A 14,084-nucleotide genomic window follows, 5' to 3' on the forward strand; every position below is an offset into this window, starting at 1 on the left:
GCAGCAGAAACACCAGAGTCACACGAAATGCAGGAGAATCCCACCCGTCACCGAGCAGCACCTGAACGCGGCCCAGGGCTTCTGGCTGGCTGGAAGAAACACGTCCCGTGCCACAACACCCCGTCGATGGGTCCTGGAATGGCCGACTGACATCCTCCCAAGCACGCTCCTCGCAATAAACCTACAGATTTGCTTTTGAAATTGCACAGACAGGAAAAAGCACCTGTGGACGTTTTATGGTGTGGTAATTTCCTACCTCGTCCCCTCTGGCACAGCCGGACACTAGGGACACGCACCGCCAGTGACGTCACCGGCGCAGTTTCTTCGCAGCGAAACGAACACCTCCCCCTTGCTCAAGCAGTCCGTGGCTTGGAGGAGCGTTACGTCCCCCTGCACGGTTCTCCCCGCCCTAGCTGGCCCAAGCAAACTCTGCAAGAGCTTCCACACAGCTCCAACCCGTGCCTTCCAGAAGCCCTCGAAAGCCCTGTCCACACCCCCAACCGCTTCCTCCCACGCCTACGGTCACGCTCCCCGTTCCTGGGCAGCCGTTCCCCTTTTCCTCCTCCCTTCCTCTTATTTTGCCACTCTCACCTCACCTAGGGGAGCACATTTCCATGTGCGGGAGACAGAGGGTCAGAAGAAGGATCCACAAAACACCATCATCCAGCTTGTGCGCAGCATTCTGTATTCCAGAGTACTTTGGGGAATACGATCAATTTTGCAACAGTACATGACAGTAATAACTGCCAGTAAGTGTTGTAAATAATAAAATATCTGGTAAGGGAAAGCTACTGAAGATTTGCGAGCCCAAACTGAACCTTTTTGGGCTTTCTCGCAGAACAGCAGTGCCTCTGCATTGACAGGAGAAGTTAAAATGTGCAGAGATAGTAATAAACAAGGTGTGGAATACCTGAAGGCCGAATTTTGAGGTGCACTATTTTCACCTAACTCCCTTTGGCAACAGGTGGAAACGGGGACGGCTCAGCACATCTCAGGATTTGTCAAGGGCAGGCCTGCTTGTCCAGAGCAGAGCCACAAAGCTGGGGAGGGGTCTGGAGCCCCAGGCTGCTGGGGAGCGGCTGGGGGAGCTGGGGGGGTTCAGCCTGGAGCAGAGGAGGCTGAGGGGAGCCCTCATCACTCCCTACAACTGCCTGAGAGGAGGGGGGAGCCGGGGGGGTCGGGCTCTGCTCCCAGGGAAGGGGCGATGGGACGAGGGGCACCGGCCTCAAGTTGTGCCAGGGCAGGGTGAGGTTGGCCATGGGGAACAATTCCTTCCCCTTGGGGCTGTCAGGCACTGGAAGGGGCTGCCCAGGGAAGGGGTCGAGTCCCCAGCCCTGGGGGGATTTAACAGCCGGGCAGAGGCGGTGCTGAGGGCCAGGGTTTGGGGGTGGGATGGCAGGGGTAGGGGAGCGGTTGGACTCAATGATCTTAAAGGTCTTTTCCTACCAAAGTGATTCTATGATTCTATGATTTTTAAATTTTGATGCTCCAGGCAAAACCCTTGGTTTTGCATAGAGAAATGCGTCGGCAATAATTTAACTGCAGTCCTCATGTATGACCACCCAGCTCCTCTAGGCACAGGCTGTTGGCCGTGCGCCTGCCCGTGTTCACACGGAACTGCCGTGCGATTCACGCGCGTGCACAGCTCACAACTCAGGTGACCATGGCGTGCCGACCGTCGCGTTTCGGCTTGGGAAATAAAACGTCCTGCCAAAGTTGCTTCGACATGCAGAAATTTGCACGCTGCCACCGCCACCGTGCAAAAGAAATATCTGAAAGCCCAGCGTAACAAAGCGCTAATTACAATTCCAGAGGAACCCATTTCACCTCTGCAGAGTTTTGCGAAATTGAGAAAATGTCAAGATTCATCAATTTCAACATTAACGCAGACCTCCACGCCCATGCACGTTTTACTGTGCAAAACTTCCTTCTCAGGCAACAATATTTAAAAAAAAAAAAAAAAAAAAAAGAAAATTGCCGATATTTTATTATACATTACAGTCTCCACAACATCTCTAGGAAAAATCTGGGAGGGAACGTTAGCAGTAACGTAGTTAGTGTCCTTCACTCAACTCTACGGGCATGCTGGGGTGCCCATACACAGCTTTACAGCACCACCCAGCTCTCACTGATAATGTTCGGTCTCCCACAGTGAAACTACATAAATTTCAGTGGAGGGGGAAAAACAAAAAAAAACCCAAAAACCACAACGAAAAAGACATAAATATTTTATATAAGAATCCCACTTCAGTTTAGAACTTTGAGTAGTGTATCCCTGTGCTTCAGATTAATAATGCAGCAGCAGAGCTCACATATTGCTCGTATTTATGTGCACCCAAAAAATCCTCTATGGCTTTATTACTGTGAAAAAAATAAACAGACCAGACGTAGCAGACTAGGTGTTGAAAACCTAAATACCTAACTTCCAGTATTTTAACTTTTGTATTTCATTAACACTCATTGTGCGGTGCGTACCCATACACACACATGCACAACGTTGACCTGAATTTTCATGACAATATTCAGAGAGATCAGGGGATGTTTCAGTTTTTTACAGGCAAAAATTAATACATGGCTTTAATGAATACACTATACACAGGGTCTTTTGTTCTTAATTGGCATCAGATGGGAAAAAAGATAGTGGCATCTATAAATACTGATGAAAATAGATATAGATGAAGTCAACAGCGATTTTCTGGCATAAAATATGAGTAAAAGTCAATGTCATTTTAAAGATAAACAGGCATTTTTCATGCCATTAAATAATGCTATAAATCCTGCTGTACTGGATTGCAAATAACTTCAGCTGAATAAAACTGCATGACATGGGATTTACTTATCCTGTATGTTCAGAGAAACAACTTGTTCTCTGACAGCACTCATTCTTGGCAATTTATTGCAGCTGTCAGCAGCCAATTTGTTCAGATTACTGCTATGCATAAAGGTGTAACGATCATGAGGATTTATTAGCTGATTATCGTAAAGGTGACAGGATCGCCTTCAAAAACGCAGATGATAAGAAAGTTAAATAATTACATGAAGATTAAAATCATTTCACCTTCATTTTGATCTTAGTATTACCTACATAAACTTCCTGCAGTATATGTTTTTAATCACAGGAATATATTGACTCAATACGGAAGAGAAATTATTTACTCACAGCAAAAATGTGTGAATATTAGATGTACTCAATCTGGACAATATGTGCACGTACATACGTATTTCCACTCATCAGATGACGCAACGGCTAATGCTGCTCACGCGAGACCCCATGCTTATTTGCACGTAAGGCGGCTGCCCCTGTGGCTTTAGCTGCTGGTGCCTTCCAAAAGAAAGAACTTCTAGACCTCGTCTTTGGCCCTGGAATATTTTTCTTTTTTAAAAAAAAAAAGGTATTCAGAAGAATGCCAGAATTTAACCTCCTGCATGATGAAACTCAGTTCTGGTCAAGCCCAGCGTTTCCTCATACAAATCAGCACAGATTGAACACAGATTTTCCTCAGAGCTTTAGTATGAGGTCTTCTTCCAAGCTTTTGAAATCCCAAAACAAACACTGAAATGGTTCTAGGATTTCGGGGTTTTAGGGTATTCTGAGATGGAGGGTCACAAGGTGCTACATCTGTTAAACTGCCATGGAGAACGCACGCAATCCAGGCTCAAATGAATTTTACAAACACAAAATGCTCAGTTAAGAACAGAAATCAATCAGCCAGCATCTCATTTCAGGAACCTCCATGCCGAACATGCCTGGGTACCACGATGAAAACAGAGCTTTGCACTAGTTCTGTGACAGACGTGTCTTTCTCCTGCTCTGAATTAGGATGCCATGCCGTCACTCTCACCCTCTTAATACCTTCCTCCCTCTTACAAGCCACCCCTTCCGCTCCAACCTCCTCCCATCACGCCGCCCCAAAGCCAGAATCCCACTTCCATGTCTTCAGCCTTTTCAACTTCTTCCCTTTGCCTTCCTGCCCTCAAAAAAAGATCACAAGCCCAAGCCCTCGCAGTCTGAGCACACGTGCCATCACCACCTTGTCGCATTCCCAACTTCATCCTGGCTCTTAACGTGCTGCAGCCCAATGACCACGACACAAGGCCCAGGTCTATGCTCCCGGTTTCCAACTCCTTTTTTTTCACTGAAACGTAGCTGAGACGGAGTATCATTCCTGGAGAAGTTACAACTTTCTACTTCGGAATAACATTTGCAAGTTACAGAGTTCAGCACAGAAAGAAAAATTCAACTCAGTGGGGCTTCCCAGGCTGTTTTCCAGGAAGGACCTGGAGTTTGTCCCTTCAACCTTCCACCTGGCAACCCAGTTCTCCCACAGCCAGCTCAGGCTGGAAACACTGAACCAGTTTTAGGGATGGCAATCTTCAAAAAGATTCCCTGGCAAAGCAGCCCAGTCACGCCTATTTTGCATGGGAAATTCTGCTGACCTTGATGTGTGCTCTGCAAGCAGATGAATATGGAGGACACAAAAACCCCAACACTGTGGATGAGAGGTGGGAACTCCACCTTAAACAAACTTTTTCTTCTGTTTTCCCAGTGTAGTCTGCTGTTTCCCTCAATGAGTAGGATCTCCTCAATCTCAGTCTCTTCTCCCCAACCCTACGTTGGCCAAGCAGGACATCTTCAAGAAAGAGTAATTTTCATTTGTTTTTAATAAAAATATTCCTATATAATCATAGAATCGTTTAGGTTGGAGAAGTGCTTCGAGATCATCAAGCCCAGCCGTTATCCTAACCCTGCCATCCCACCACTAGACTCTGTCCCTAAATAAAACAGCTGCTGCTTGGGCATTACTCAAGGAAGTGGGAAGGTCACAGTAAGATGGAGGGGATTACCCTCCGTCACTGAGCAGTGCTGGAATACTACCAGGAAGTCTTTTGTTTCCCTCCCGCAGCCTCATTATCACTTTTCCTGGAACCTGAATCAAAACACTCCATTTATTACATGTGCCTTGAGTGCCACGGAGCCTTCGTCACGGAGCACGACTCGGTCATGCTTCGCAACATTAATATACGTTTAGCAGAACACACAGATACCCAGAGGAAGCCCACCGAAGCATTTACAGCTTTTAGAGGCCGCCTGGAAAGGAGAAACTGGGGAAGAGAGGTCAATGTAAAGCGGAGCTGTCAGGCATCAGTGATTTTTATCCACAGTGACTGGAAAAGAGTATCAGGGAGGGGGAATATTAAGACCTGTTTTTGTATTCAGATTGAGCTTGACAAATGACAAAGTTTTTCATGGAAATCTTCATGGAGAGCAATTTGTTTGCGGGTTGCATTACCCAGAGATAAGGCACCAACAGAGGTGAAACTAGAGTGTCTGAAAGGACAAACTGAAGCGGGACTGTACATACGCCGACACCAGACAGGTCACAGAAATCAAGTGCGGCAAGGTTTCGGGGAAAATACGGCTGATTTGGTTAAAATCAGTTATATACTGCAGAAGAGGTACAGATCTGCTTTGTCCAAGGAGCTCCTTTCTTGGCTTATACAAGAATCACTTCTATTTAGGAAAATGACAGAAAACAAAACAAAACAAGGTTCTCCCACTGAAAAATGCTAAGGGCTTCAAGCATTCTTCTTAGAGAGAAGATTTCTCATGCTGTCAATATTTTTGACCTAAATAAAATGTAGAAATCATTTGTTACTTGCACAATAGCATGCAGTTACTACAGATAAATAGATGCATGCTTAAGGTGTACAACTTTTTTAGGTGTCTGAAAAGCTACCTAAGCAGCTCACGTGTTTGCAGTTAAAGATTTTCCTTCTCTAATTTCTCTATCACATTCTTATTTAGGGTTCAAGTGCCTTGGAGCAAAAACGGTGTCTTTTATTTTAAGCAATGCTCTTAAGACTTTGTAATTATTGGTAATGGTAACAACGTAAGAGCTGCTTTGATGGCAGCGCTCTGAAAAATCACACGTGAATGCTCTGAATTTTGGATGAGAAGGTTACAGTTAAGCAGGAAATAGGAATGATTTCCCGGGGTATAGCATGTGTTGTCATAGGACTAAATGATTATGTTGCCTCAGAAAAAATATTGTTACCACCTGTGCTGACTGAAATCAAGCGAGGGAAAAAACACGATGCAAACTTCAACTACAGAGCTACCACCCCATCCATAGGGTTTCATTATATAAAACAAAACCCTGCTGCGTACACTTCTGAAAAGTGGGTTTGCCCCATATTAAAGCTGTTTGCTTGCCACAGGCGCTGTATGTTTTCTGAGTTCCCACCACTCATGGTAGGAAATAAACGCAGAATAATATGGGGCTGATGTGATTTGATAAAGAAAGCCATTACCCTAAACGGAACGAGAGGGAGGAAAAGGTTAGCAGAAACATAACCACACCAAGATCAAAAGTACATGGCCTGGTCTGTGGCATTTCCGTTCCTGATTTTAACTGCCAAAAAAAGCAATTCTACCAGTTAACAGTATCGCTGTCCTAGTGAAAGCACCTACAACCAATATTCTAGCAAGCAGTCAAGATATGTAGGATTAATAATTACTACCATTACGAATGTACGGATATCAATTAAAATATGATGTAAAAAAACACCTGAGCTTTCAAAATAGCACTGACTTTGTACGGTGTCTATAAGTACAAGACTGTTTTCCCCTATTAGCTAACAGTTAATGGCACTGTTGAAAAAATGAGCATCTTTCTTCTTCCTGCACAGTAAAATGGAGCGTAAGCACACCAATTTACACCATTTCTTCAACTCTAAGACAGATCCCAAAGATTGACTTTTCCTGAAAGCGAATTAGGTGAATCACCTTATTTCTTCGCCCAAAGGGTGTGTGTCATCCTTCAAGGCTCTCACTTAATTTTCCAAACAGACTAAAAAAAGTACGTAATTTTGGCCTCATGTGCCTATTAGGAGTCAGGGAAGTTATTTCTCCTCCAAGTTGGACGTTGCCGTATGGAACTTCCTGCATCTTGATTATTGCTCTGAATGTGGGGGTTTGATTTTGGAAAACCTAAGTCTATCAATTGGTAAAAGCTGCCACCTGCTGGTCAATAAAAACCATTTGTGCCATCAAAGTAAAGAATTACATCCGTGCAGCAAACTGCACTGACACTTTGTGAAAAATCCTCCCCCACCTTTAAAAAAAAACCAGCAAGAACAAACGGTCATAAGAAATAGTTTCAACGGCAAGGCTCATTTTAATCATCTACTCTCATCCCCAGGGAACAAGAAGGCTGTAATTGCACAAACCTGCCAATAAAATCATCTTTTTTGCCAGCATCTTTGTCCCACACGGTAATATCAATAATTCCACCTCGTTCTTCATAGAGATGAAAGTCAAACTGCTCCCTCCACTGAGGATTCAAAGTTTTTGGCACAATCTGAAAGGAGAGGAAAAAGAAAGTCATATTGCATTGCGCAGGGATACACTTTTCTTGAATTGTAAATTTGCTCTTTAGAGTCTGTGCAGGAGGGGTTTTCTGTCATCTGCAGTCTGACTACCTTAAGCAGTGAGAATTAAGAAATAGTAATTAGAGAAGACTACTGGCCAGCGCTCTCATGCCTCTCTGACGCAGCAGTAACCTCCAAAGTCCTGCAACCTGTCACCTTCAAAAGCCCCCCGAACAAAGGATTTACCCTGGGAATGGATCCATTTTTCTCTGGAATAATTACGCCCTCTCTTGAGCAGCAGTTAGCTGCAAAGTTATGTGCCTGAGCCTAAAGGAAAACAAAGCACCTGCAGTGACAAGTAGATGGTGACTGTGAGTGTTCAAACAGAAACAATTTTATCATGTCCTCTTGCCCCAGCCGCAGTAATACTGGGATAAAGATGATACTATGGTTTACTTTTTATGGAATAATGCTCTTCCCTCCCCCCCCCAAAAAAACCCCACTGTATTTCACTTCCTTTCCTTCACAACTCAGGTGAAAGTAGCTTTCTCGATCGTTTTCAGTCCAGTTACTTCCGACAAAATAAGTAACTTCAACGGACTTGAGTCCACGTGTTTCAGACCACGCTCTGCAGAACAGAAAGGTTGCAGGCTTTGCTACCACAATGCAAAAGCAGTGGTCACGTAGTCACCCCTGCCCTGAGCAAGAATGGAAACTGCCTAGAGCCTTCCCCACGAAGCAATCGCTGCTGTCTACATCCACCAGTTCCGCTGGCTTGAAAAAATGGAAAAATCAGAGAGGATTAAAACGCAGAAACGCTACGAAAATTTTTAAGTCACAAAAGCGTGAAATTTGAGTTCTTCTAATTTGAGATTAAGAGGCCCTAAGGTGGGCTCAGAGATCTGCAAACGTGGCCTCAGAATGTTCCTGGCCTCTTCCTCACTTTGCCCTTTCTCTGGCTGTGAAAACCACATGGGCCGCCACGGCCATTGAGAGAGGAAGGTCAATGGTGTCATCGTCGGACCCGGCATCTTCCATAAACAGCCATTTCCAAATCAACAGGGGTCAGGGAAATGAAAAATAATAGCAAGAAAGCCAAACAAGCCTCCATAATAATTTTCTCCCTGATCAATCCTCTCTGCCTGTTAAGCTCATGCATATACAAAACTTTAATGAAACTTGCTGCAAGAACACAACGAGGAAAGTGAGGATATAGCATGACATGGTTTGAGGATAAGACCACGCAAAGGATCCAAGAGGCTACCGGCATCAAGCCAGAAAAGGCACAAGGGTGGTATCTACCTGTCAGAATGACTCCACGTCTCTCCCCTGCCATGAACAACCCACAACGGGAAATAAAACCCAGCACAACTGGTATGGAGAATCAGGTGTGCCTCCCCGCCACCCCGCAGCTTTCAGTGCGACATCCTTCCCCATCCATTTATTTTTGATAAAAAGAAACATCTAAACACAGCTCCAGGGGCTCTGACAGCTAATTCACACAACGATAAATCTCCACCACTATTTAAATAGTCAGGCGAGCCACAAAAACAGGAGCAGGAACAAAACCTTTCAAACACAGCCAATGCACATTTTAGGCCACAGCTAAAATTACCTTGCTCTTGTACTTCTGATGCCCCAACCGGAACTTCACGTAAGGATCGCTTAGTCCATTTGCATCCATCGCCTTAAGTTCACGACCTTCTATTAAGGTAACACTAACTATCCCTCTCCATAGCTGAGACTTTCTGTGCAGGTCTGAGAGACGTAAGCTCTGGGTCTGAAACTTTAGGGAAATAAAAACATAGGTTTAGTTAAAGCAATTCCAAAAATTCCCCCTGCGTTTTAACATTCAATTTTATGTAACCATGAACGGAAAGCAACCATCTTAAGCCATTCTGAAGTTATCTGAGGGTACACACGCAAACTTTATTACAAAGAATTACTCGGAGAGAAACAAGACAGTGACAAATACGCAGGTAACACCATAGGGCTGCTTTTGCAGGAGCAAGCTGAACAAATGGTACTCAAGGAAATGTTCAGAACAAAAAGCCAAAGTGTTTTTTCCTGCTTCACTTCTCCCTCTGCTGATAGAACGAACAACATTACAAATAAACATTGCAAAGTCTCTCATGTTAGTAGCATGTGACTGGATGAACTTGAACAAACACTGAAATAAACATAAAAAACAGCGAGAAAATGGAACTTCTGTTAAAATAATATAAACCCACCATGAGAAGCATGGACCAAGGGAAAATTAGTCAGTAAACTCCTGTGCACATGGCAAGTATCTCAGCCTCTAAAATGACGTGGTATTCTCAGAAACAGCAAGGAAAACTGAATTAAATACCAACACATTAATTCAAGAGTTTCAAAGCAAGAGGTTGCAGAGCCTCTGATCAGAACTGTGCAGAAACTCATGGACCCTGAACCCTCAGCCGCTGACCTTGAGGGTTAAAAGAAAATTCACCCACACAAAGCCGATGGCCCCAGCATTCACCAAGGAACTCCACTGGGGGCAGGAGGGCAGGGGGTTATATATTTGACTATCTGGAGATGAGCCGTGGCTTGCTCTGAGCCACGGGGGGTACAAGGCACTGCCAGGCAGTTCCAGAAGTGGGAAATCACCTCTGCACGCTCCCGGCAGGCAAACACATCTCGGGTGCATCTGAGGAGCAAGGCTGCCACAGGCTCTCCCTTTTATTCTTGTATTCGTTCAAGGTTGCCTTACCTAAAATCAGAACACTAAATACTTAAATATTTAAATTCACACATCGTTCTTTCTAGGGATCCCCAAAAAAGCACGTCTGCATGTATACTCAGCTGTACTTACATAAAATACATGCATTTTCTTTATTGTGCAGTGTAGTTTGAGCCACAATGCCCTATGGGCCCAGCAGCCCTCCACAAGGCGGAGCGTTGCGCGGTTGGCTCCATCACTTGTGCTCCTCTGGTATCTCTGTTAGACGCTTTCGGTGCAAACTTGGTTTGAGTCTTTCGGAGGGTAAACACGGCTGGATGGTTACAGCTGTACAAGTGCCAGGGCAGGAATTGCACTGTATTACCCAGAGAAGATGACAGAAGTACACTGGAGTAGAATCACTAGACTGTCATCTGCACTCCCCAGACTCCAGAGAGAAGAAGTGTTGTACATGAGGACTGGGGCCGCTGGGGTTGGGAATCTGAGTGACATTTCAGATATCATATTGGCATGCATTCACATTTTCTAACAGCTACTCGTTCCCAGCAGTACGGTCACTCCTAAAATATTTCAGTATTTATTAAATATGTCTCGTCTCGAAGCGAAGGATTTGACTGCAGAGAAACTTCTCGCAAACTTTCTGTTTCTCTAAAGGCAAAGAGGAACTGCGCACTTCAGCTGGAAGTGGAATAACCTTTAACTCAACCTGCGACATGGAGCAGCAGTGGGGCAGCAGAAAATCTACCCAAGTTAGGGCACAAGTGGGAAAGGCAGTTGCCAGAAGAGATTTCATCTACAAGATGAGAACATTATTAAACTTCATAAATTTTTTCTCAGCACAAATACCCCTTCGTTGGGAGCACACAGTCCAGACTGCCAAAGACGTGTCTTGTGAAGAAGTGGTGAATTTGTTTTTCTTGTTCCAGTTTCTTAGAAGGTTTAGAGCAAAAGAAGGACCCCAGACGGGCTCTGCCCTGAATAAAGGTGACGAGAGATGCAGAAAGAAGAGACAAGGCATCTTTAGGAACATATTTCAGACTGGGACAGAGGCAGTGGTTAGCCGAGACTTACTTTGGCAAAGAATACACAGCTGTCGGGTTTTTTTTAAGAGCTGAGTGGGAATCCAAGTGATTTCCAGGACACTATCACAGAAAATAAGTGACAGTTTGCATGTACAACTCTTTTAAAGTAAAGCTTGAGCAAAACTGCATCATTCTTTACTTCACTAGTCACAAATGAGACAGTGAATCATTTAGAGAGTATAATTGGTCTAAATTCTGTATTTGCAACGGGTCTTAAAATAATTTCCTGCATTAGAACAGCTGCCACCATATAAAACACACTGATTTTTTATGTCCAGTAGGGAGTTGCGTCACCAGCAGTAATTTACACACGAGGTGGGCACGGCAAGATCTCAATGACCACTCATGGAGTGTAAAATGACAGCAGGGTCCGAGAGGGGTTCACAGGGTCAGGCAGAGCCCCTGAGAACAAGGACGCTTTGCTGGGGGAAGAGGCCCTTTTGGGTCAGAGCCTGCGACTGGCACAGCGCCCTGCAGAGCCCCGTGCCTCGGTGACCGACAGTGAAGCTGCAGAGCCTACATCTCAATCTGCTGGACGAAAAGCAGCTGGCTGCTAAAAGTAACGTGGTGTGGGCTGGTTGTGGCTGCCTCTTCCTCAAGGTGGGGAATCCAGACCGTGATGTTGCTCCCTGTCCTTATCGGTAACGCGCAGATCCATGGAAGAGCAAAAGGGAGGCACGGAAGAGTTGGGGTACAGGTAGCTGGAGCTCAAGCTCCGCATCCAGGTTTCCTGGGTGGGAAAGCCATGGGCTATGTGGTCTTATTCAGCAAGCATAACCTCCAATGGGTGTTTTTCCTGTTCCAAGTGAGATTGAACAGCATCTGAACAGACATCTAGAACACGCTTTCCTTCCAGCCAAAGTGCTCCTTGTCCTAAGAAACTACGCGTGCTGACATAGTCTCTGATTTCATACAGTCTTTCTCATAGGAAGTAAATAAATACAGATGTTGAGATTTCAAGTCAAGTTTGACAAAAAGCTAAAAGACAAAAAAATGGAAAAATAAGACTGATGTCACATTTTTGAGTTCCTCCCTTATGAAGCTAATTTCACAGTGTGGGACAGGTACATCATTTCTAGGTACATTTTTAGGTGTCTATGCAACCTCCTGTAACCCAGCCCTCAGTGAGTTACAAAGTTGGAAGGGAAAATGTGAGGGTAAAACAAAGAAATGAGCATGGATCTTTCCAAGTTTCTCCTGCCCAGGAATATTCCTCAAGACTAACTCTTAGATAACTTATTTCCCTCAGAAAGCAGGCGACGCATTTTTCGTTCTGCCTTCACTATTCTGCCACAAACAAAACCATGAAGAAACTGCTTTGGGAATAGTGGAATGTTACATATTTCATAATATTCCATCTGAAACTGGCCATATTGCCACAATTCAGAAAGAAGCAAGGTCAAGATCTGAGGCTACAACTAACCGTCATTAACATGGGATTATTTTTCATATCCTTGTGCGTTTCTGAACAGGCATGGAGACTCCCACCTGCCATGGTCTGAACCAAAAACAAAAGGGGGGGAAAAAAAAAGAAGTAAATAAGAAAAAAGAAGAAAAGGGAAAAAAAAAGGAAAAAGAAAAAAAGAAGTTGCAGCCCACATACTGTGAAGCTTTCTCTCTCTCTTTCCCCAAAAGGAAATTAAAATTAGATTTCTGAAAAGGAGTCTTTCACAACAAAGCTGACTGCAAAAGAAAACCTTACATCTTTTCATATCCATACACAGCTTTAATGCTTCCACTAGGAACAGATAAGCAAAAGCCAACATTTTCTTACATGATAGGATTAGCTTTTATTTGTGTTCCACCTATTCTGCCTGAACGCGGGGTAGTGTAAGGGCTAGGGACGCCAACAGCAGAAAATCTTCCTACAGAGAAACAGAACAGTATCCCCTGTTAGATATGGTTAACGTAGTTAGCCAAAAACAATGGCGGAGCTGAAGGATGATCTTAAGCATGGCTTAATATTCTGCATACGGTCAGCTATTAGTGGTTAGCGTTACGGGGCCGCAAGCCAACTAGGCTTAGCCAGAACCCGGGCCTCGTTCCCAGGTTCTTCAAGACCATGTTCCTGATGAGTGTATTAATTGCCACAACTTTACTGTCACTGTCTTCAGAGGAAGAGAAGCCATAGCAAGTACTTCTGAAAATCCCGTAAGCATTTATCTCTGCGTATCTACGTGACCTTATCTCTGCGTATCTACATGACCTTTGAAACTCTAGCTCGTAATGAGTTGGAGAAACCCAACCATCTGTCCTTGCCGAGGCTGACCTCACCTTTTCCTTGGCCAGCCCTTGTGCCCTGCAAAGCCGCACCTCTCTCGCTCGCGTGTGCTTGCACCCGTGCAAACAGACTCTGCTTTTACTGAATCTCATTAAACACACCACTAAGACACCTCCTCCTCCTCCTCCTCTGCATCCTTCAGCACAAAACCTTGAACAAAAAGTTCAAGAATAACTCAACAACAGCCAGAGGTAGAACAGTGTGCCTACCAAAAAGTTGGCATTGTTTGGGTTTTTAAAGAAGTTTTAAAAAGCAAATAAATAATGCAGCTATGTGTCCTGCAAAGGCATCTCTACCCAAAAAACTACTTTGGTTTGGAAGCTTTCAGTAAAATACCAATCAAGAAAATAATGGAAGAACATAGGAAACAATGGTCCTCTTCTTTGCTGTGGAACGGAGCGCAGATGTACACATACAGTAGAGTGAATCAAAGCCAGCATTTTAAATGACTGCTGTGAACTCAAGTAAACAGAATTCTTCTCCCTGGATTTCTAGGATGCTTGCGTGGCTTGGATAAAAGATTTAAAATAAAGATTGAGAATGTCAAGAGATACAGCCGCTACTTCTTGTCCACATGATGAAAAAATCAAGGAACAGTCATATACAAAAAGGGACGCACAAGGCACTGTCGTATGCATTTACAATGCTT

General features: G+C 44.4%; 1 protein-coding gene across 1 annotated transcript in view; it reads right to left on the reverse strand.

Moving 5' to 3' along the window:
* MCTP1 (multiple C2 and transmembrane domain containing 1) overlaps positions 1–14,084 on the reverse strand; it is a 193,874-nt gene that overhangs the window by 124,977 nt on the left and 54,813 nt on the right. The window contains exons 6-7 of the mRNA XM_035889310.1: positions 8,987–9,157; positions 7,231–7,361 (exon numbers count right to left, since the gene is read on the reverse strand). Coding sequence (XP_035745203.1) covers positions 7,231–7,361; positions 8,987–9,157 — 302 coding nt within the window. The remainder of the gene's footprint in view (positions 1–7,230; positions 7,362–8,986; positions 9,158–14,084) is intronic.

The sequence above is a fragment of the Egretta garzetta genome, unplaced genomic scaffold (genome assembly GCF_000687185.1).
Source record: "Egretta garzetta isolate BGI_Z169 unplaced genomic scaffold, ASM68718v1 scaffold12, whole genome shotgun sequence".
NCBI classification, from domain to species: Eukaryota; Metazoa; Chordata; class Aves; order Pelecaniformes; family Ardeidae; genus Egretta; species Egretta garzetta.